The sequence below is a fragment of the Chelonoidis abingdonii genome, chromosome 6, assembly GCF_003597395.2.
Source record: "Chelonoidis abingdonii isolate Lonesome George chromosome 6, CheloAbing_2.0, whole genome shotgun sequence".
Taxonomy (NCBI): Eukaryota; Metazoa; Chordata; order Testudines; family Testudinidae; genus Chelonoidis; species Chelonoidis abingdonii.
This window is the reverse complement of record NC_133774.1, coordinates 41064667-41089912: the sequence shown is the minus strand read 5'-3', so window position 1 is coordinate 41089912 and position 25246 is coordinate 41064667. Positions and strand designations below refer to the sequence as shown.

The window sequence follows — 25246 nt, the reverse complement described above, 5'->3', positions numbered from 1 at the left end:
TCAGCTCAGGAGCAAAAGCTGGTACATGTCTTCTCCACATTAAGGGAGGGGCAGACTGGGTTATAAATTTACACTGGGGTCAGGCTTCTGATCAGGGCAGGATGGTACAGCTCTGGGGTCCTAGGCTGGGGAGCTGTAGGGAATTAGCTGGAATCTCTCTGTTGTTGATTCATGAGGAGAATTCTTATAACTCCCTGCCAGTGGATGTCTGTGTAAGTGCAGTACCTGGAAAAGTTTGCAGCTTGCCATTTTGTCACAGTGTGAGAGGGAGTCCAGGCTGGTAAACGAAAAGGTCCAGCAGTACTCCAGTCCCAGGCTGCACCCTGGGGAACCCCTCACAACCTTCCCTGAAAATTAGACATCAGCCTGACTTCTCTTAAAAGGGATGCGTTCTCAGAAATGCCCAGGCTTGATGGTTGCTTTGTTTAGTGGTCTACACAGGATTGTGGGAAGTCCCTGGAATTCACAACAGTAAAATATTTCACTGACATTTCAAAATGTTTTAAAACAAGTTTTCTTGGAGAGTGGGAGAAGATAGAAGGTGAAAATAGAATGACCTTTTATTTCTACTTGCACATTTGGGGTATGTCAACCAATAAAGCATGAGAGTAATTTTACTCTTGTGAATAATAGCACTTGGTGTTCATAGAATCAAGCCTTTCATAAACAGTTCATTTGAAATGCCAAGAGAAATCCTCTTACCTCTTGACCACACTCGCATGCCATCTGGCTCAGAAGCAGTGAAAAAAAACTTGCATTTTGTAGTAGAACTCTACCTATTACTCCCAAGTAAGTAGACATCACCACTGGATACCTCTGAAACAAAAGTAAAGAAAACAAAAGATTTTTATTTTAACGTAGAAAAATACATACCATATTGCAGAAATACCAAAACAGTATAGGGGATATAGGAAGAATGTTTGCATGCATTCTCTTTCTTGATGCCTTACCTTCTTTCACCAAATCAGAATTTATTGAAGTGTACCACAGAAGCCACCAGAGATGCAGTATTGACCTACCATTACCACAAAGATAGCTCCTATTCTACCAATCTGGACAAACTATTGTAATGGTAGATTACATACCACTAAGTAGTAAATGCTGTCAGGTGCTAACTTTCAAGGTACTGTATAGTTTAGACTAATTGCATCTTAAACAATGAAGCATGTATTGTACCGGTAACATGGCATTCTGTTTCAACTGCAAATTTGGAATGTATTTTTCTAAAATTAATATTTATTAATTATATCTAGAACTGTTTAATATCTCTTAAAATATTATTACAGTTCTCTTTGATAGCTTTTGGCAAGTCTATACACTAGCTAATTTGCTAGTCTCCCAAAATTCAGTTTATATTTTTAAGACGTACCTTAGCTAGTTACAATAATGGCCTTAGTATTCAGAAGCTCACAGGATTGTTGTAAGATAATATTCGTATAATCAATTTAATATTGTTCAATTCAGGAGATATCAATGGTATTTCTGGTATTGACTCCTGCATCTAGCAAGTAATAAACAAATACTTTACAATATTTTGTACTTGAAAAATGAAAAACAAGATACTCCACAATGATATCTCAGATTTTTTTAGATATGGGCAAGTGAATTTATTATAATTATGAAACAGAAAACATCTTTAATATCCACATCCAGTTTTTCTCTGTATATTTTGTTTTTTGTGTATCTTTTAGATAATATTTTATTCAGGGCAGAGACTGTCTTTATTTTTGTGTTTTGTAAACCAACAAGCATATTACTGACTCTAAATAAATAAATAAAAAGAGGTTATTTAGCTTACAGTAATGGATGTTCTTGACATGTGTTGTCTATATGTTTTCCACTCTTGGGTATTCACATGCCCCCAGCACCAGTGAGCAGAACTGTTTTCTCCAGCAGTGCCTGCTGGCCCATGTTGCGCCCTAGCTATCCTTGTATACACTTGCAAGGGGAAAGCAAAAAACAGGTGGGGCCAACTGTCTCTCAATTGTTACAGACTTCAGTGTAGTGGGAAAGGAGAGCAGGTCATGGAATATATAAAGACAACACATCTTCAAGTGATTGTTTATATGGTTGTTGTCTGGCCATCGGTAAGTTTAGGTATGAAATTAGATAAAGTTATTTTAATCAGAGGAGTGAAGTTCCGGAACAGCCTTCCAAGAGGAGTAGTGGAGGCAAAAAACCTAACTGGTTTTAAGAGTGAGTTTGATAAGTTTATGGAGAGGATAGTATGATGAGAATGCTTATAATGTCATAGGGCCCGTCTGTGACTGCTATTAGCAAATATCTCCAACAGTTGGAGATGGGACATTAGATGGGGAGGGCTTTGAGTTACTACAGAGGACTGTTGTCTGGCTGGCGGGTATTGACCACATGCTCAGGATCTAACTGATTACCATATTTGGGATCAGGCAGGAATTCTTCCTCAAGTCAGACTGGTGGAGACCCTGGGGGTTTTTCACCTCCTCTACAGCATGGAGCATGAGTCACTTGCTGGTTTGTACTAGAGTAAATGGTGGATTTTCTATAACTTTGAAGTATTTAAATAAAGTTTTGAAGACTCCAGTAACTCAGCCAGAGGTTTATGGGCATATAATATGGGTGGATGAGGTTTTGTAGCCAGCAACATGCAGGTCACTTTAGATGATCATTATGGTCCCTTCTGGTCTTAGAATATATGTAGACTCCCATGCAAGGATGTGGCAAATCTGAGTCTTAAGAAACTAAAGGCTGAAAAACTGCCATGCCAAAAGACGTACTAGCTCAGGAAACCTTCCCTATTGCATAGTGTTATTGAATACTATTTAGTGAATGTATGGATTGAACTCTATGTGGCAGCTCTACAAATTTTGGCAATACGAACATTTCTAAAGAAAGCCACTGAAGTAGCCTGACCTCTAGCAGAGAGAGATTTTATATGAACAGAAGGATCCTGTTTAGCCATTTAAAAGAGACTGAAACCACCCAAAAACCAGTTAGATAATCTTTGGGAAGAAACTGCCTTTCCTTTTACTTCTTTGGCATAGGTTACAAAACATTAAGATGTCTCTAAATGAACTGGGGTTCTAAATAAAAGATAACACTCTAGCCATGTCTAGTATGTGTAGTTTTTTTTCTGCATCATTCGTATGAGAGATTGGAAAAAACACAGGCAAATGAATAGTTTTATTAATATTAAAATGAGAAAAAATTAGGAATGAAACTAGAATAAGGCCTAGGGCCATGTCTACCCTTATAAGTTCACAATGGCACAGCTCTACCAATACACCCTTGAGTAACAAAAATTTTGCTGATAAGTGCTAGTGTAGACATGGCCTAAGTGAGACCTAATCTTTATGAAAAGTCTTCCACTCAGTGTGCAGACATAATGGTACCCGAAAACTATGTTTGCACAGATAGATGTTGAAAAGAATATGTTGCTAATGGTTTGAATGGAGCTAATACAGACCAGCTAATACAATATTCAAATCTCACAAGGGAAGTGATTCTCTAACCAGAAAGGAATAGCTGCAATTAACCCCTTTCAAAATCTAGAAACGGTGGGATGTGAAAATATTTTGTAATTTTGAATTTGTGGATGGTAAGCAAAAGCAGATGCTAGATGTACTTTTATTGAGCTATTAGGGAATCCACATTTTCTAATGAAAGCAAGTAGTCCAATATATATTGGAAAGGTAAAACATCGATGTCATTGTGCCCAAATGGTGACCCACTTTCATTTGGCATTATGGGTAGATTTTAAGAGTCTTTTCTACTATTAATTAGACTACTTTAGACAACCTGGGAGCAGGACCTCTCCAAGTCATTTAAGCAGCAAGGATCTGAGCTGTAAGGTGTAGAGATGGTACATCTTGATGAAGAGTTCTCCCCTCATCTTCAGAGATCAAATACAGAATTAAAGGTAGCAATATTGGAGTCTGACTTGACATTCTTAATAGGTCTGAAAAACCTGGGCCAAGTTGGTGCAATGAGAATCACTGTTGCACTATTCTGCTTGAGTTTTCTCATATTCACCGTATCAAACGTATCGCCAGATAAGCATACATGAGTTCTCTTGACCACAGAATTAGAAAGGTATCTGAAAGAGACCTTGGACTCTGTCTGCCTCTCAAGCAAAATCTGTTGACTATCAATGCCATGGCAAACAGATCTATAAGTGGGTGAGTTCATTTCTGGAAAAATCTGCTGAATAACATATTTATGGACCACTCATGGTCAGAAGTAAAGTTCCTACTCAGACAAATTTGCAACTGTGTTCATCAGTTCTGGGAGATGAATAACTTAGATAAAAATTCCATGTTTGACACACTACTCACAAAGCTGGATTACTTCTTGGCGTAGGGAGATGACCTTGCTCCTTCCTGCCTGTTTACATAAAAATAGCAGTGGTGTTGTTTGTCATTTACCTGTATAGACTTGCCATGGGTTAGAGACAAAATACTAGACAGGCGAGAAGAATCATCCTGAGCTGTAAAATGTTGATATGCAGAAGGGATTCATCCTTTATAGTTTTGTGTTGAGTGTTCTGTAATTGAATTATGATTTGCATGATCTTCTTGAATCTGGACTGAGGTGGGTCAGCTGATGCCATGGGGTCCAGAAGAGCACGTATGAATTCTATTTTTCAAATGCAATCAATACAGGCTTTTCCTTATTTACACTTCGTCCAGAATGGGCAACAGCTGAAGAATGCAATGAATATTTTCCAAGACCTGCTGAGGGGAGGAAACGTATCAGCTGATCACTGAGGTGAGGATATGGTCTGCTTTCATGGAAATGCTGCAATGACCACCAGGCACTTTAGTTAACCCTAGGGGCTAAGGAATAAAGAAGAGTAAAAACTCCTTCCCCTGAATCAATGAGGAACCTCAACTTTGCCCTATTTGTCTGATGAAATATTATTCCAGATTTCTCAAAAATATAATAGATGGTTTCCAAAAGGGGTAAGTAAGAGAAAAAGATGCATAACAATCAGTTTTGAGTTCTCGACATGACCACCAAACTTGCTGCCTGTTGACAGACGTAGCTGAAGCAGATGGACACCTCTGGTGGAAACACTGTTTCTTACTAGCAGACCCAAAGACTTGTGATACAAAGTTTGTAACAGACTCATCAGCTGAAACGGCAGGAATTTTTTTCCCCCAACTGACTGTATTCTTCCAAATGACCTTAAATTTTCACCAGAGATCTTATGGAGATATGTTGGATGTCACCTGTTTTAAAGCTAAGTAGCTCTCAGCTCTAGAATAGTAAATCCTAGTAGTGATCTCAACTTCATGTGAGATACCCAAAGACTGGAACAGAGACACTCACCTCGTTGTTATAGCAGTCATCATGAAATACACAGCAGCATTTGATACATCCATTGCAGCTTGTAATCAGGTATTAGAGATAGTTGTTCATTAATCAGAGACTGCGGTTCTTTTCTGGACTCCTGGGTATCTTGTCAAGGAATCTGGAGATCCTATTCCAGCACAGATACTTGCCATTAGAAAAGAAAGCTTGTTAATTTGAGATTTTCATTTGAAGACTGGCAGAGGCAAAACTCTTCCTTCTCAGCAAGTCCAAATGACTGCACTTCTTTTTCTTTGGCATTAGCTATTTAGTATACTCCTGACCTGCTACAACTACAAGAGAGGCTGGTATGGGGTCAGTACAGAATAATTCAAACCTTGATGATGGTACTTGATATCTTCTATCAATCTCTTTTGAGGAAGCAGGAATTGTGGTGGTGTTTGCCAGAAAAACAGGCAATTCCAGCAGGTCCTCACTAACTGGCATTGTCAGCCTTTCTAGAAGTGCAGTATGTAATATGTCTAGATGTTTGTGGGATTTTTCACTACCCATTTCCACCATGCTCTTTAATGTTTCAGCCAACCTCTCCAGAAGCTTCTGAAATGTATGAGTGTGCTCAGGTGGTGTTGAAGAAAATGGGATTGCAGCTTTGACAGGCAAAGAAGATAAAAGTGCAGCTGGAGGAGATTAGTCTGATGAAACTGTTGTCAGTGTGCGAGTTGGAGATCAGTCTGATGAAACTGCTCTTCTTCAGAAGTTTGGATTTGCGGCTGACCTGGAGAAACATGAGGCTTCTGTTCCGCACAAGATGCAGATGGCCTGACTGGAGAAGGGGACTATGGTTTAGAATATTTTCATGATCAGTCTTCTCAAAAATTGAGGGCCCCGAGAAGTCAGGTCCATTGGTCCCCAGGCAATCTTCACGTGTAGGCCACCATCCATCTTGTTAATAACTGATGGACTGAGTGGCTAATGGAAGCCTAGCCCCATCAGAGGCACTGCTCATGGGAGTCCTGATTTCAGCAGTGCCGACCCCATTGTTTGTCCAGCTGTGCTATTTAAGCCAGAAGACGACACAGAAAGTTGTCCATGCAATGGGTGAATCCCTGATTGGCTGTTACATTGAACCCTGCTTCCCTGCCTTGTCCTGGTCCCTGCCTTCCTGCTCCTGATCCTTGGCTTGATTTTCAACTCCAATTCAGTTCCGACCCCTGGCTCAACTTCTGATTCTGGCTCCGACAACGAGTTCTGATGTCCCAAGCCTCAGCTGTGATAATGAGTATGGAACATAAGCAAATTAATAGATCAGGGAAGTGGATATCAGGATGAGAGTGTATTTCTCTGTTCCCAATGGCTACCACAGCAAACTTGACTCCATCGTTAGGTGTGATGGCTGTGTCACGTGGGAATTTCTGTTCAGCCATAAAGACTGAAGACCCAGTACCAAGAAGCAAAGAGCTACATATATAGAGAAAAGTTGCTCAAATGAAACTAACCTACAAAAACTATCCTAAAATAAATACTAGTAGAATACTAACTATGGTCAAAAATTACCGTAAATAAACTATGGAAATAGAATTAGCTAGAGTAAAAGACACTGCTTTCACTGCATTAGAAGAAACTAAGATCGGTTGACCCACCCCTTTATGTTCTTAGAATAGGAAGCATGAGGGAAGATAGAATGTGGGCCAATAGGAACGGGTGATCAAAAGAATTCCAGGCTCCAATGCTCAAACACCCAAGAGTGGAATACATACATCACATCTCAAAGAAGAATAAATAATACTTAGACTTGAAAATATCTTTGATAACAGATTGCCAATACTGACTTCTGAAAGTATAGTTTGACTCTAAAAACTGACTGTAAAACCAGTACCGTTTTTCTCAACCTATCTGCTCCCTACAGCTATTCAGAATTATATGGGCTGACTTTAACATAATTAAGTTTTACTGCTTTTTATTCCTATTAGCATAGCAGGACCCAACATCGCTCAAACAGTAAGCTGTATTTTGTTCTTTCTTGTGCATCAACAGATGTTTAACATGCTACAGTCACACCTTTATACCTGTATTGAAGACAAAGAGTTACAGAGGTGTCACGGAGGGTATGTCTAAACTTCGAGTTGGGACTGTGATTCCCAGCTCAAGGAGACATACCCGTGCTAGCTTTCATCAAGCTAGAGTACTAAAAATAGAGTGCAGCAATGGGAGCATGAGCAGCGGGATGGGCTAGCCACCTCTAGTATGTGCCTAGGGTCTCAGAAGCGTATGAATTTGGGCTGGCTAACTGTCCTGCTGTTGCAGCTCCACTCTGATTTAATGCATTAGCTTGATGAGCAGTAGCACACATATGTCTCCTTAACCTGGGAATCACACCATCAAGCTCAAAGTGTAGACATACCGTAAGAGAAAAATGCATATGCTACTAGGTACAGAATTAAGATGGCTGTAGGAACATTCTGAGTTACTGGAATTTTCTTGCTTGCTGCAGTGCAACCTTGTGCAGTGGGATAGGAAGGATACTAAGCCACCATACAAGTATTCTATACTTCTTGCATGCCGTGTTGTGCTCTGTGGTGATACCATGAACTCCTTTAGCGCATGGGAGAAGTAGGTTGAACAGCAAGGGATTCCAAAAACCACAAAGGCTACACAACAGACTCCTTCCCCAATTCCCATGAAATTCCACATTCCTTTACTTAGGTTTCACAGCTCATTTATTCAGGCTATTGACTGAATTAAAATTTGCCTCCTAACCATTATTATGTATTTAGGAATGACATTGTCCCCATTTTAAGGAATGCAGAACAGTCTCTCAAAGTTCAAGAAAAATGCCTTTCAAATGCTAGCTAGTTGGAAAAGCAAAGTGTTTAACCCACTCAGTGTATGTAATGTTTATACAACAGCACCACTGAAAGGGAGAACATGGAATTCTAAGCACAAAACAGAAGCAAAATAACATACTTCTCTCTTATCTGTTAGCATCCTTATTCAGTGATTCTTCAAGTCACTGAGCTATGCAGAACATCAGTAGCAGCTTGACTCAGTTTCCTTTTCCTTCCTTATCTAGTTCATTTGTCCCTGGCACAGGGGACTCAACAAATTCTCAGTAGTAGTTTGGTTCCTTTTCCAATTTATCAGATCTTTTGTTAGCTTTATAAAAGTGCTGTTGGCCCGGCAACAGCAACTCATCACCATAATTCTCAGTGGTGACACTTCCTCATGGTAACAGTTAAGGAATAGCAGAGTACAATTACACAAATTGGTGAAATAAGAGATAACATATTTCAGCACTTTCTCTGTCATTTTACCACTTCATGATATAACTTACTGGTTATTTCAAGTTTTTTTATTCAATGTGAGAAAATAATAGGATTTATCAGGTATACTTAAAAACCACAGAGAAAAAGAAAAATGATGAAATGAAAACCTTAGGTCATGTAGCAGAAGGGGATGAAGTAACCCCCTGAAATAAGAGAACTCTATAGTTGTTCTCAGTCTGCCAAAGTTTAAACAAAAGGAAGAAAAACTGACTGATAAAGAGTCCTGTGGCACCTTATAGACTAACAGACATTTTGGATCATGAGCTTTCGTGGGTGAATACCCACTTTGTCAGATGAATGTAGTGGAAATATCCAGGGGCAGGTATATATATGCTAGCAAATATATATACCTGCCCCTGGATATTTCCACTACATTCATCTGACAAAGTGGGTATTCACCCACAAAGCTCATGATCCAAAACATCTGTTAGTCTATAAGGTGCCACAGGACTCTCTGCTGCTTTTACAGATTCAGACTAACACGGCTACCCCTCTGATACTTGACTGATAAGATAAATTTCAGTGCATATGGTATTTATTGTTTTCTTTAAACACATTGTCTTAATTCAAAATTCTAATATCTAAATTATTTATAATATATAAATATATAGATATATTTTACAGTAACAACGGAATCAAGTATGTACAGTAAATGTAGCTTCTAAACAGGGTGACCAGATGTCCCAATTTTAGGGACAGTCCCAATTTTTGGGTCTTTTTCTTATATAGGCTCCTATTATCCCCCACCCCTGTCCCTATTTTTCACACTTGCTGTCTGGTCACCCTAGTTCTAAATGACTGATGTTCCTTATTAAATGAATAGGGAAGTGTTATTTATTCCTTCACATAACAGAAGAACAAAAGGTCACCCAATGAAATTAACAGGCAGCAGGTTTAACACAAACTAAAGGAAGTACTTTTTTCATACAATGCACAGTCAACCTTTGGAACTTGTTGCCATGGGATGTTGTGAAGGCCAAAAGTATAACTGGGTACAAAATAGAATTAGATAAGTTCCTGGAGGATAAGTCCATCAATGGCTTTTAGCCAAGATGGTCAAGGACACAACCCCATGCGCTGAGTGTCCCTAAACCTCTGATTTCCAGAAGCTGAGATTTGATGATAGGGGATAGATCACTCAAAATTGCCCTGTTGTGTTCACTCCCTCTGATGCATCTAGCACTGGTCACCATCAGAGACAGGATACTGGGCTAGATGGACCATTGGTCTGACCCAGTATGGTATTATTATGTTCTTATGTTCAGTAAAATTGAAACCTGAGAATTGCTTTAAAATGTTCACTTAAAACAAAGGGTTGCTCCTTAGTCAAAGTTGATATTAGAACTCTTCCCAAACAAGTGATACTAAAGATGTTCTGACTTTCCGGACTACCGCATTTCATCTATGCCATTTATTTGCTTTATTTACTTACCTATGCATCTTTTTTGAATTTGAATTAAATTAATTGCTCACAAAAAAACTCAAAATATTTCTAATTAATGTGAAGAACTTTATTGTTCATAATGTGCTGTATAAACTCAATCAATACACACCATGTTTTGAGTGATGTTATGAGTACATATAAACTGTCATTCTTTTTATCTGTTTTCAATATCAGCCACATATTCTGAAACAAATTAATTTTGGCTGAAATTTTCCCTACTTACTATCAGCCTAAACTTCTTTCTTTTTTAAAGCCTGAGCAAAATCAAAGAAGTAATTTATTTTTGGCTCTGGCTTAAACGGACACATACTTTTCCACATAGTATCATCAGAAATTAGGCACACACAACTTCAATGGTTTAGCCAATCACAAATTTGCTAAAACATTAAGTCCCAATCCTGAAATGCATTGTAAGGATCCCTGCAACTACTACTCCTGAGGGAATTCTGAGTCATTGTGCACGACCAGAATTTATGTCCCCCTGTAGATTTCCTTTGTTTCCCTGCAGAAAAATGACTTTCTGACAGGGAAAAGAGAAGCCACAAGCGTGGTCATGTGATCCTCCCTAGCAGTATGTTGCAGGTGCCCAGGGCAGCTGGCAGAAAGGTAAATCACTGTGGTGTAGAAGGTGTGACTGGGGAAGACCCAGCTGGTGGCTCCCACCCTGCACCAGGCTCAGCTGCTAGTCCCAGCTGGGCTGGAGAAGATGGGACTTTCTCTTCCACTGTACAGCATCCGGAGCCATGTCAGACCCACTCCCAGATTTCTCCTCCACCTGTAGGAAGCTCTGCAAACTCCCTCTCCTCATGCTTCCTACACTCATTGCTCCTCTGCTGCAGGAGGAGTGTCACTGTACAGGGAGCTGTTCACCCAATCCGCCCAACCTCCATGCAGCCAGACCCCCTCATACCCAGACCCTCCCCCCCCTGCACCCAGAACCCCTGACAAGCATCACTCCCACTCAACCTGGATCACCCTGAGGAGTTACCCATACCCAGATCCCCATCCTATCGAGCTCCAACCAACCACACGAGGACCCCCATCCCACTGGACCTCACTTCCCCAGCATCTGGACCTCCTCACTGAGCCCTCCACACCCAGACCTCCCTGCTGAGCTCTATCCCTTTCCCCCGCTGAGCCCCAACCACCCTCACCTGGACCACCCTTCAGCGTCCCATTACCATTGCACTCAGAACCACCCAACAAACCCCTGTGCATGCAGATCCCCCTGCACCCAGATCCCCCTCTGAGTTACTGGTGCCCAGATTGCCTCACACAGGACCCACCTCAACTCACACCTAGATCCCCCCACACTAAGCCCCTCCACACTTGGATCCTGCCTTGCTGAGACTGTCAGCCCACACCTGCTGAACCTGGCATGGAGGGGAAGGGCATTGGGGTGTTTCTGGGGAAGGCCCTGTCTTGTGCTGTGTCAGGGATGGGTGCAGCTTCACTGCTGAGTCTCAGTCCACTGTGCAGCTCCCACCTAGATCTCCCACTTCTGTGCAGCCAGTGGCCTGTGCTCCCCAGTGCCATGCTGGAGTCTCCACACTTATTTGACAAATAAAATGTGCAGAATTTTGCGGAATTTTAAAATAATATGCATGGAATTTTTATTTTTTTTGGCTCAGAAATTAGCCAAGTTTAAATACTGTTTCACTGATTTAAAGTTTTGAGATTTAAATGTATTTATGCAAGAATAGATTTTTTTTTTTTAAATGACTGGACAGCTGGGAAAGGGCAGACTGCTAGAGGGTTGTGGTAAAAAACATCAGCTTTAAACCGATCTTAAGGCTGAGGTGGATAATGCTTAGGCCCACAATATGAGTTGGTTGGGTTCTGGTGAAACTTGCCAAGAGCAGCAGGGATCAGTAGACTTTATAAGAAGACTCTAGTAAATGAGAAACAAATGCCTTAAGATCTTTCCTAAAATCTGTATTTTCTATAAATCCTGCCTTTTATACACAGACGAGAGTAGAACTACTAATATCAAGGGTAAAATCAATTTAATATCTGTAATTAAATTTGGTACTACTTCTATTCTTCACTATACCTGACTCCCAGGGGGGATGTACTTGATGACTTGAATTTTGTCTATGATGTTAATGTACTACACACTTCAGAAAATGAAATAAAAACTACCCCAAATAGAATATTTGAATTTGTAACACTGAATTCATAAGGGTAGAGGTGAAAAAGTATACTGCTGTATATGTTCATTTGGAAAGGTAAGAAATAAGCCTGTGAAATCACATGAAATATTCCAGTCACAAGATTTCATTTTCCAGTAGTTGCTTTTTTAAATTAAAATTTATTACTTACTTAATATTGGTTTCTGGGTACAAACTTATGGAAAATAAGTGGAAAGCAAATTCGTTCACTATGAAAAACTAGAGTAGTTGGAAGAAAATAATTCTTACCTCCCCATCTATAATCCCCCTGAACACAGATGGCAAAAGGGGTTGAAACATTTGAGGCCCCAATGCTGGGTTTACTTTTAGGACATTTTCCACAACCTAAAAAACCAAAACCAAACAAAAACATAAAAACAAGCAAAGAACTACACTGAAAAAACTACAATGGAAGTTCCACGACTTATGCATATTAATGTCTATTAGCCTGGGTGACAGAATGTGGGCTATTTCATAAACTATACAAATTAGACATTTACAATACTCTTCAGAAATGTACAAACTTTAAAATTTTGTGAACTGCATTCATAAATATCCTGCTAAACTGAACAGTATAACTGAACTAATACATATGTAAGCAGCTGATCTGTGACGTTTCGCTGTTTCTAACTGATTTGCATTTGGAACAGGAAAAAAACACCACATATAATCAATTTTGAAGACTAAAGTAAAAAAGTGTTTGGTGGGAGGGAGACACAGGAAAGTAGGTTCCACAGCTAAGTAAAATATTAGCTAGCAAGTAATCTGTGACAATTTATTTAGTATAACCCCAATCACATGGGATGAACTCTTTCAATAAAGCAGATCCAGTTCCCCTGTGCAAGAACAAGTGCTCCCAGTTTGGTCTATTAAGAGGGAAGGGCAGCTCCTGGGGCTATATGGGATCAGGGAGAATCTGAGAAAGGAAGAGTCTAAGGGCTTGTCTACACTTACTGGGGAAAGAGCAGCTATCAATGCATCGGCGGTCAATTCAACAGGTCAAGTGAAGACTCGCTAAATTGACCGCAGGTCATTCTCCTGAAGACTCCTGTACTCACCCGGATCGAGAAAAGTAGGGGGAGTTGACAGGAGAGCAACTCCCGTTGACTAGTATAGTGTGGGCCTTGTGATAAGTAGATCTAAGCGACGTCGATTTGAGTAACGCTACTCATGTAACTCAAACTGCGTAGCTTAGATCGAATTTCCCCTGGAGGGTAGACAAGGCGTTAGTGAGTAAGAGTTTCCTTACAGCACAGACTCAGTCAGTCAGGAAAAGGGCAAGCAAGAACTGCCTGGGAGTCAAGGACAAGTGAGAGCTGTCTGAGAGCAGGGGACTGTGGAAAGTCTTAGATGGGAGCTGCAGATGGTTCTTGGGAAAAGGCTGAAAGCAAGAGCACCAAAAACGATTTGCTGGTTGACTTTCTGAAGCCAGGGCTGGAAAGGGCTGAAGGTCAGAGAGCAGCAGAGAGACAAGGTGGGTGAGGTGTTACTTTTTCTGGACCAACTTCCGCTGGTGAGAGAGAGAGAAGCTTTTGAGCCACACAGAGCTCTTCTTCAGGTCTGGGAAAGGTACTCCCAGCATCACAGCAAAACGCAATGTGGAACAGATCTGGAGCCAAAAGCAGTTGATAAGGAACTGAAATGGTGGTGGGTTCACCTCTCCCTATATGCTCTTGCACCAGAGCATGAGGTTGTATAATGAACAGGTGTGGACCTGCAGACACTGCTAATTTAAGTCTCTGATCAAGAGCACATGGGCATGCACATATCCAACGGTAGAGCACCCATAGGAACAATAACTTGAAGAATCCACAGTTCCCGCTGAAAAATTTCAGTGAGGAATGGCCAATCCCTTTTCTTTCTTAACTAAGCATCTTTCTACTACTCTAAGCATAACTTTTAGAGTAGCAGCTCAAAATAGTACAGCTTTGAGCAATGCTTCTTCTTTAAATATCTCAAGACAGATTCTCTGATGTGTCTGTGATCTGCTCAGGACACAAAGGGGGTGGAGGAATGGCGATCAAAGCCAATTACTACTACTCCACTTTCTGATCAGCCCCAATCCAGTTTAGAGAAGTTCTAGAGGCTGCTCTAACTTGTGCCTATAGGCAATGGGGCCCCCAAAGGTTCATCTAGCAGACAGGATACCCAAAGTGCAGCACAATCCAGCCAAGACTCCCTCATACCACGTGCACAGAGATTAAGGTTGCAGAAGAGCTTAATACTCCAGGTCTACATCTGCTGGAGGCCTTCTTGTGGTGGGAGAATGATCAGTTGCACAGATTACATTCCTCTTCTACCATCATAGCAGGATGGAGTGGAGGAAAGAATCTTGACCTTCCCTCTTCAAATCTCTCATTCTTCTGAATGTCTCCAAGTGAGAATCACAAATTCTCAAGAAGAGTAATCCAATACTCCATGAGTAGACACCACATATGTACATGCAAACCATTTGGTCATCTTAATTCAAGATGGACATCTTGTACTTCAGTGGCTATAAACACAGAATAACTCTTTTTTAGATTCTAAATGCTTAGTACACAGAGCCTCTTTTAACCCTATGCAAAAATTATAAACACCCAATGGAAACTAACTGTAGAGATTAAGAAAACAAAACTTTGCCAAGAAAGCTCTAGCCTATTTAAATTCAGTACTTTAGTTTACAAGATTATTCAAAAACAATGTATTCAAATTACTTTCTTTAAAGTGTAAATTTTCATGTAACATCTAAGCCCCAAAGTTGCCTTAATATTAAAATGTTGAGAGGAAAATATGGCATGTGAATTTTTGATATGGAAGAAAACCTTAATATGTCAGTTTGCTGGTCAGTAATTTATGAGATTTAATGTATATTAGTTGTTGAAATATACACTGAGAAAGTCCTCTGAATTAAAAAGTAATTAAAATAAAGCATGTGTGTTTAAAAATATTATGCATAATTTATAATGTTGGTAGTTTGCATACAAAATACTGGTGCAATTTTTCAAAACAAAGTAACTTCCTCCAAGTTTATTTCAGAGATACAACCAGATGGAGGACTAAGGGGAGATGCTGAAAAAACGAATATAAATCGATACCACACTGCTAAGTGTTGGAAGACTAAAGTTGTCTCTACTTGTCCACAAAAAGATGATGAATGAATGAGGTGGTGCACGAGATGGTATCCAACCTTTTCAGCCTGAGGGCCAAACATGTTATTTCACAAGGTCAAGAGGCTACAATCAATATTTTGGGACAGATCCTCTGGGCCACTCTGCTCCATTTGGCATCTCTCAGGGTGCAAAAAGGGAGAGGAAACCACCCACAGCCACCCCTTCTGCTGGGACTTCCCCCAGTGTGAGAGTCTCACCAGTAGGGTGCAGAGCCAGTATATTTGACTCTGAGGTCTCCCTTCCCCACATTATCTATCACAGAGGATATGTTGAGATGTGCAGAAGTATACTGAAGATGTGGAGAGGGAGCGGCTGGTGTACAATGCACTCTGGCTAGTGGCTATATTCAAGTGGCATATGATTTCTTGGGGATCATAATCAGCTGGTGCGGCAGCCATGAGTCACCTAGAAACTGTGACTGAGGTATGACTGTCAACTTCTCCTCTTTTTCCTCTTCCCACCCCCTCCTCCACTACCGTGAGTAACGGAAGCCATTTAAAAAAAATCTGGGCTGCAATCTGTTCTGCCTGTGGCTCTCACATCCCAACAATGATGGAGGGTGGCCAATGAACTGCTTATTGGAACTGTTCAAAGAGATATAGGATCCCATCAGAATTGTTGTTGCGGCTGCAAGAAGGCAACGAAAGGCAGGTGGGAAAACGGTGTCCACTACCTCCTCCCAGGGTACGTCTACACTGCAATTAGATACCCACAGCTGGACTATGCCAGCTGAGTCAGGTTTGCGGGGCTCAGGCTAAGGGGCTGTTTAATTGCAGTGTAAATGTTTGAGCTCAGGCTGGAGCCGAGGGTCTAGGACCCTGCGAGATGGGAGGGTCCCAGAGCTTGGGCTGCAGCCCAAGTCCAAACATCTACCCTGCAATTAGACAGCCCCCTTAGCCCAAGCAGTGTGCGTCTGAGTCAGCTGGCATGGGTCAGCCATGAGTTTTTAATTGCAGTGCAGACATACCCCCAATAGTGAGATGATTGATTCAAGTACTTCACTTTTAAAATCACAGGGCCTGGCTCAGGAAACATTTTCAATTAATCAAATAAATTTTTTCTTCTGAATAGAAGTGCCCTCGAGGGCCACAATTTGGCATCTTAAGGATCAAAAGTGACCCCCAAACCACAGGCTGTACACCCCCAGCCTAGGTACATTAAGTGACAAGTACTGTATGCAGAAAATTGTATACAGCTCAGCTTCTTCCTCCAGGCACTGCATCTCAGTATGCCTTTGTCCGCCAGATAAAAAAGGCCTCTACAATCAGAAATCCTTTCCCCATATAGATAGTTTTTTTGGGGGGGNGGAGGAGAGGGGGGAAGGAAGGAGATAGGGACTGGAGTGAGAACGGAAACAAAGCTTCTGTAGTATTTTGTTACCAAAAAGGAGCTTGTTAACTTTCAAATTCTATCATGAATACTTCAAAACAGAAAATGTTTTTCTTGTCTTTCCTTGGGGCAAAATACACTGCAATTTTTATCATCATTAGTATCACAATGAGAAATCAGTTCATAGCAGACTTCTGCTATATGAATAATAATGTTGTATTAATAAAACTGAATGCAAGTCAAACTAAGACTTAAGAGACACAGTTAAAGCTGCTAGAAAAGACATCATTTTTTCAAACAGCGACAGTAATAAACCATAATTATTCTAACATCTGAATTGCACAGTATGAATCTCCATTTTCTTCCAAGTTTCCTCAAAAGGCATATTTAAAATGTCAATACTTGTATTTTTAGATCTCAGAAATGGATTTATCAAGATCTGTTTTTCACAATATCTTTGGAGTTCCCAAAAGCTTTATTTAAAAAAAAACAAAACAGTAACATGAATGAACCCAACAATGCAATTTACAAAAAAATGCTACTTATATTACAGTAGCAAATAGACACTGTGATAAAGTTCCTTCCCTACCTTGCTGGGTCCCACGCTTATTGGCGGATTTTGCTAGCCTCAGATATTCACAGTAGCCCTCAGTTTGGCCACTTTCATGGCTCAAATCTGATGTTCACTCAGATAACTTCATCACTGGCTAGCAGGGGGAAAAAGAATAATAACAATCCCCGCAGTTTCTGCTGATCCACCATATGGGTCAGCGAACAGCCGAGAGACCTTCATCTCTGGTGGAACCTCCTGTGTCTGATCAGGAGTTGGGAGCTTTGGGGGGAACCCAGGCCTGCCCTCTACCCTGGGTTCCAGCCCAGGGCCCTGTGGACTACAGCTGTCTAGAGTGCCTCCTGGTACAGCTGTGTGACAGCTACAACTCCCTGGGCTACTTCCCCATGGCCTCCTCCCAACACCTTCTTTGTCCTCACCACAGGACCTTCCTCCTGATGTCTGTTAACGCTTGTACTCAGTCCTCCAGCAGCACATCCTCTCACTCCCAGCTCCTTACGCACACACCACTAACTGGAGTGAGAGCCTTTTTAAACCAGGTATCCTGATTAGCCTTAATTAATTCTAGCAGCTTCCCAATTGGCTACAGGTATCCTAATTAGCCTGCCTGCCTTAATTAGTTCTAGAAAGTTCCTGAGTGTTCTGGAATAGTCCCTGTTATCTTACCCAGGGAAAAGGGACCTGCTTAACCTGGAACTAATGTATCTACCTTCAACAACTGTCTTGTAGCCATCTGGCCTGACCCTGTCACAATACCCTAACCAAGATTTTGCAAGGTACTGTACAAATGCAAAGTAGGAGATAATCCTCATCTAGAAGAGTTTACAATCTAAATAAACAAGACAAAGAGATTGGGAGAAAGGGAGTATTATCCACTTTTGTAAAGATGGGAAACTGTGGCATTGTGAAATTAAATCGCCCAAAGCTAAATAGGAATTCTGTGGCAGCACCAGGAAATTAACCCAGACCACCCAACTCACAGTCCAGTGCCTAAATCACAAGACCATCCTTCCACTCTAAACAGTGCTCACTGAATGCACCATCTACAATCACTATCTGGAGTCCTCTCCTCTAATTCTATCCTAGACTCTTGCATGTCACTGAAACTGCCCTTGCCAAGTCTTTTATGAGGTCTGCTAGCTAAAGCTCAGAAGCAGTACTCCCATCCTCATTCTCCTTGACGTGTCAGTCATCTTTGACACCATCAACAACGCTCCTCTTCTCGAAATCTTGTCCTCCCTTCACTTCCATAACTCCATCTTCTCTTGGTACTCCTCCTACCTCTCTCCTTGCTTCTTCAATGTGTTGTTCAGAGGATCCTCCTCATCTGTCCTTCAACTTTCTGTCAGGATTCCACAGGGCTCTGTCCTTAATCCTCTTCTCCTCTCCCTTTACACCTTATCTCTGGGAAATCTCAATTCAACTACAACTTCTTTACTGATGACTCACAGATCTATCGCTACTCCAGACCTATTTTCTTCTGTTCAAACTAAAATCTCGGCGTCTCTCTCTAACATCTCCTTGTGGATGTCTAGCTATCAGCTCAAGATCAACATGGCTAAAATGGAGTTCCTAATCATCCTCCTCAAGCCCCTCCTGCTATCTCCCTTCTTGATCAGTATGGACAACATCACCATCAGGCCCATAACCTGAGCATCATCTTCAACTCCAATATTTCTCTAGGTCCTCACATCTGGACAATGTATAAATCTTGCCAAATCTTCTTCCATAACATCTCTAAGATATTGCCTTTCTTAACCATCCATCTAGCTAAAAATCTTGTCTAAACTCTCATCTCCTGCCCTGACTAATGGAACACCCTTCTCTGTGGGTTTGACAAATGCCCACTCATCTCTGTTCAGAATGCTGCTGCAAAGATCATTCTCCTACCGTGTCGCTTTGACCATGTCACGTCCCTCATTGCATCCCTCCACTGTCTCCCCCTTCTCTAGTACATCAAACAGTCAATTTCCAGCTTACCTATCATCTCTAAGCTTGCTTTAAATTAGCCTATGATGACAGTCTTCTTTGCCCATTTATTACATTTTAAAACAAGCATGTGCTTTCTCCCATGCTGCCCCACACTCTTGGGAAGCACTGTCCGTAAAACATCTGCAAAGCTATCTCATTATTCACCTTCCAATCCCTCCTCAAAACTCTGCTTTGTCACAGTGCCTACAAAACACTTGACAGTAGTTAAGATATTGGTGTGTTGTGACAAATGCCAATTATGATGACCCGTATTGTCTCATTGTTTTCTTATACTCCTCCAACTGTCTGTATCCATCTGTTGTCTCTTGTTTTATATTTAGGATTGTAAACTCCTTGGGGCAGAGATAATCTTTTTTCTCTGTTTTTATGCATATATATATGAACTCTGTCTAGAACTCCGCGGTGCCAAAGTAATACAGAATCTACACACATACACTCATGCTCTCCGCTCCGCCCCTCCCCCCCAATTTTTTCTGATATTTCTCACTTGGTTGTACTTGTAGTTAAAATAATTGAACTGGGTGACATTTTTGCATGCTTATAGTATACTAAAGAGTGCAACTAAAATATACCACATTTAACATTACATTTACAGAAAGCAAGCATCCACAAAATAAAACAGTTTTCACTACCCATATGACCAAAGAATTAGATGTATTGGAAGAACCATAAGATTTCTGGAGTGTTAGACATAGTTAACTCCTTTTTAATATGTCAATGAAAAACATTTGTCATTTATTATGAAATAATCTAGGTTAAGAAATATTTTAAGCAATTTTAGAATTAAATACAATTTCTTAATGTTGCACTTTTATCCAAATAACGAAAAGTAAAATTTTCTACAACTATAACTAAATTCTGAACCAAGTTTAAAAATGAAATAATAGCAATTTTCTAAAATGTATTTGGAGTTGTGAATTTTTTTTTTGCATTTTTTTTTTTAGTTAACAGTGAGGTGTATCCTCTATATTATACTAAATACCTACCTATTTAAACCTATGTCCACCTCACATAATATCCCTTTCCTATCTCACCTGCCATTATAATCAAATACAATTGTGATTAGCTTCCTACAAATTCCAAAATTTCACTGCTAGCCATAAAGTAAATATAACAGAGCTGACCCCAAGGTCTTTCTTTGAATGTGGAATGTTCCAGCGTGGTGAATTGTTAATGTAGACTTCAAAAATATATATATATATAAATAGCACTACTATCTAGCTTCCATGAGTTTTCTCTCATCATAACCAAATGCAAGGCAAATGTAACTAGGTCCCTGAAATTTCCTGAGTACAACAGCTTTACAATACAATGGTTAGCCAGTCACAAATTTGTCTCTACAGTTTTAAAGTATTGCTGCTAGGCTATGGAACAAACCAATACAATTATTTTAAGGTCACATTACACTCATTGGGCCAAGTCATCACTAAGTTCCATACTCCAAGCTGCCTGAAGAGTTAAGTGACTTGACTGGGAAAAAAAAATCTCATGACCATTTTAATCCAGCTCCATCAGTGCAAAGGGCAGATGTGCGTGAAACATCTGGGGAAAGGCATGTGAGCAGCATGACCAGAGCACTAGAGCTGGTGCCCTTAGGCTGCTCCAAGATAGGCCTGAGCAGGGGACAAGGACTGGGAGAGATGAAAAGATAGCTTAGAGCAGGGGTAGGCAACCTGTGGCACACAAGCTGATTTTCAGTGGCACTCACACTGCCTGGGTCCTGGCCACCGGTCTGGGGGGCTCTGCATTTTAATTTAATTTTAAATGAAGCTTCTTAAACATTTTAAAAACCTTATTTGCTTTACATACAACAATAGTTTAGTTATATATTATAGACTTATAGAAAGAGAGCTTCTAAAAACATTAAAATGTATTACTGACACGCAAAACCTTAAATTAGGCTACATCTTCACTACTGGCCATATCGGCGGGTAGCAATAGATTTCTCAGGGATCGATATATCATGTCTCATCTAGACGCGATATATCAATCCCCGAATGAGCTCCTGTCGACTCCGGAACTCCACCAACACGAACGGCGGTAGCAGAGTCGACAGGGGGAGCTGCGGACGTCGATCCCGTGCCGTGAGGACGGTAGGTAACTCGATCTAAGATACTTCGACTTCAGCTACACTATTCACGTAGCTGAAGTTGTGTATCTTAGATCGATTTCCCCCCCAGTATAGACCAGCCCTTAGAGTGAATAAAAGAAGACTCTGCACACCACTTCTGAAAGGCTGCCGACCCCTGGTTTAGAGCCACCTTTGCCTCTCATCCTGAGCTGCGTTAATTGACCCAAACTTTCTTTGCAAGTTCTGTGTTGCATCATGACATTCTTGCTTTTACAGGTCAGTGGCTTAATAACATTATTTCAAGATTGCTTCTATCTATCAACAAAAAAAGGAGGACAAGAAGAAAAATGAGTCTCATTACAGAAGTGAAGCCTTGTATAGTCATATTTGAATTAAAGAGTACATGCTTGTTAATGGCTAAACTGCTTTAAATGGTCCAGTGATCATACAGCTTGGTATGCTTCTTACAGTGGGGATCTTCTGAAGACACTTCACAATAGAAAATTATTAATTTAAACCTTGATCTTTACAACTACACTTGGGTTTTCTGCTGCTCTGTTTTACTTTCCCTCTCTAGGACTTCTATCCTCTAATCAATACTTTAACCAACAAGTAGCATCAGGCTCACCATAAATAATAGCATATAGAAAATCAGTCAAATCCTAAGAAGGATATTTGATCATTATACCTTTACCACTATATGACTGATAATTTTCTGTTAGAGAGACAAGCTGGTTTTGAGGTAATATCTTTTATTGGTCCAGCTACTGTTGGTCAAAGACAGGCTTTCAAGCTACACAGAACTCTTCTTCAGATTTTTCTGTTACACATCACAGGTTTCAGAAATTCACTTACTGTTTGTTCTAAAAATCCCAAATCTTTCCTGTTCAGTTTCTATATTACAAAAGACTTCATAACTAAATTTACTAATATTATTTCATCAAGTGAGCATGTTAAAATGTCAAACAAACCAACCAACCAAGCACCCTGTGCTTTCACTAGAAATTACTACTTGAAACAATGAGAGGTTTTCTTCTATCAGGCCCTTGTGCATTAAGGTGATTGTAAGAGCTAAATGCTATCCTAAACATGTTACAAAGCCCTGCTCTTTGTAATAAGTTACTGATTTTTTTACTCAATTAAAGTGGACGACCAAAAATGACAATATACACTACCTTCAGCACTTGAACTTGACCTTCAGTAGTTATATCCTTTAAGAGCTCACAAAACGATCGGCATAGGTCACCTGAATACACCTGAAATTAAATGAAAACCAAAATTAAACGTTTGTTATTTGCATTACATGAAGAGCAAAAAAAACCTTACACAATGACATATTATGAAATCTGTAATCAATTTTATTTACAACTGCAATTCCTAGTGAAACTCAAAGAACTGATTCTGTCATAAGCTGCAGCAAGACGTACATTTAAATTGCATGACACTTAACCTTTATATTTGTAGGAAAATGGTAGTTATTGAAAAGTTTTAATCTACTGTACATCCAAAAAAATCCAAAATGACCAGCTAGCATGTTAGAAAATGTTTTAAAAATTGCTGAGAATTGTGATTATTTCATCAACTCGCGTCACATTTTTTGTATCTCACTCTTCCCTTATGTGCATTTTTTTTTAATTGCTAGCAATACTTCCATGAGAGCAGGATCTTTGTTTTTTCAAAACTAATGAGTTGCTACTTATATGTAATCCAAAAAACTATAAAAACTTCTATAACATTACAATTAACTTCTCCACACAGCATTATGATTTAATCACAGTGAGGCAGTGAAGAAAGGCTATACCTTACTTGTGGATATTTCTTGATCTGTATAAACAGGAATACTGAAGATCAGGGAGGTAATTTTGCCTCTGTGTTTGGTATTGGTGAGATCACTACTGGAATGTTGTGCTTATTTCTGGTGTCCACACTTTAAAAAGTTGAAAATTGGAGCTGTCTCTGAACAGCACCACAAGAATGATTTACGGTCTGGAAAATATTCTTTACCATGAGACTAAACAAGCTTAAACTATTTTAGTTTACTAAAGAAAAAGTTGAAAGGTGACTCGATTACAAGTACCTATACAAGGAGAAGACATCTGGTACCAGATGACTCTTTAATCTGGTAAACAGACACAAAAAACCCCAGTGGCTGGAAACTGAAGTAGAAGACTCCAAATGTCTTGCCCTTGAATCTTCAGAGGTGGAGATTCTTTGTCTAGGACAGCAGGGGAAAGAAAATCCTTGGCCCCATCATTGCCCCCCTCTGTTTTTCCACCCCTTCTCAGTAGCACTCATCTTCCTCATGAGCTTGGAGGGAATAAAGGGGGCTCTTTAGCTGATCAGCTGGTATAGCATAAGTCTTATGGTTCTCTCACATCTAAAAGCTTAAAATTTTCAAAAATGCCTGTCGTAGATCATAATGGTTCCTTCTGCCTTAAAAGTCTGTAATGATTTCTCTAAAAAAAGAGAAAAAAATGCCACCAAGGGCCTGATTCTGTCACCTCTGCTCCCAGAGTAGGCAGTACATTGCTCAGACAGTAGCCCAAATCAATGGAACTACTTAGTGAATAAGATACTACTTACTGTGTATAAGAGTGACAGACTCTGCCCTCCAGATACTATAGTGAGAGGTGATTTAAAATCTGCAGTAGTATCAGGAACTGATAAACCAAGAAACAAAGATTGTGTTTTCAAGCAAATATCAAGGATAATGTAATAAGCTAGCAGATGGCATGTAACTGTGAGAAGCCAAGTCTACGAGGATCAATGATCTAGAGGGGCAAGAAGCCAGAGGATTCCAGGACGGTTGGGAGGAGTCAATGGGAGCAGGGCCTTGGTGGAATGGAAGGAGGATTGTGTTGTCCTGGATATGAATGAGCTCAGATACAGGACTGAGATGGCCACTGCTAGACTCGGACTGGTGGTAAGCACTTTGGACTTAGGCTTGGTGTGTGTGTCTCCCAAGGGAAGGTGAAGTGTGGGTGTCTCTCAAGGGAAGGTGAAGGTGGAGCAGCTGAGGAGTATCCTACCCCATAAAGCTGGAGATCCAGCCTGAGCAGACACTGAGCAGTTACCTCACTAGGCTATTGCATCTCAGTTCTATATGCACCACTGGTGGGATTAGAGGCCTTAGGTGGGTGGTGAGGTTGGATACTTCTAGAGGCAGGAGAATGGATTGTGCTTTTTTAAAAAATATTTCATAGTTGCTGTTGAATTCCCCTCAGTCCTCTATCCCATTTGGCCCATTGGTCTGTACCAGTTTCCTAATATTCTTTTATATAAATGGCCTCAGAATGCCTGTGTGTGCAATTGGGTCTTTGTATCAGGGGCTTCCAGATGAATATAAACAAACAGGGTTTATGCTCATCCCAAATTGGAAGAAGGTGCCTTAGGACATCTACCAGCACCTGTGCCCATATAGAATGGGGGGGAGGCGTTGCATGTATAAAACAAATTGGTGACAGAGGTTGGATTGTGGGGTTTATCCTGCAGTGACGCAAGTGAATGTCTGTGATCCAAGCCATAGAGCAAAAAATAAACCGTTCTGTTAAATAAATCTCTACGGTTATTTAATTTGTTAATCTGTGTTCAAAGTGTCCACCACCAGTCCCAGTCTAGCCATGTCCATCACAAATCCATTTTCCCCAGGTTTATGCTCTCTTGCACCCAGGGCAACACAGTCCTTCTTCCTTTCTTTGAGGCCCTCACCCACACAGTCCTGCCAAGGTGGTGCCCTCCACACCATCTCTCCCCCGGCCCCTCCCAACTATCCTGGAATCTTCTGACTTCTTGACCCCCAAAATCAGTGGTTTTCAACCTGGGGTTCGCGAAAGGTTGTTGTTACCACAGAGCAGTGGTTTTCAACTTGTGATCCGTGTCTAAGGTTTCCAAAGGAGTCCGC

General features: G+C 40.5%; 1 protein-coding gene across 5 annotated transcripts in view; it reads right to left on the bottom strand.

Annotated features, from left to right (window-relative positions):
• IPO11 (importin 11) overlaps positions 1 to 25246 on the bottom strand; it is a 242114-nt gene that overhangs the window by 79364 nt on the left and 137504 nt on the right. For all 5 annotated transcript variants that reach the window (XR_012656088.1, XM_032801164.2, XM_032801163.2 and 2 more), the window contains 3 exons: positions 22521 to 22601; positions 12480 to 12575; positions 703 to 816 (listed from right to left, as the gene is read on the bottom strand). Coding sequence is in view for 4 of the 5 variants with exons in the window: in XM_032801164.2 (XP_032657055.1) it covers positions 703 to 816; positions 12480 to 12575; positions 22521 to 22601 (291 nt within the window). In the remaining variant the exon portion in view is untranslated. The remainder of the gene's footprint in view (positions 1 to 702; positions 817 to 12479; positions 12576 to 22520; positions 22602 to 25246) is intronic.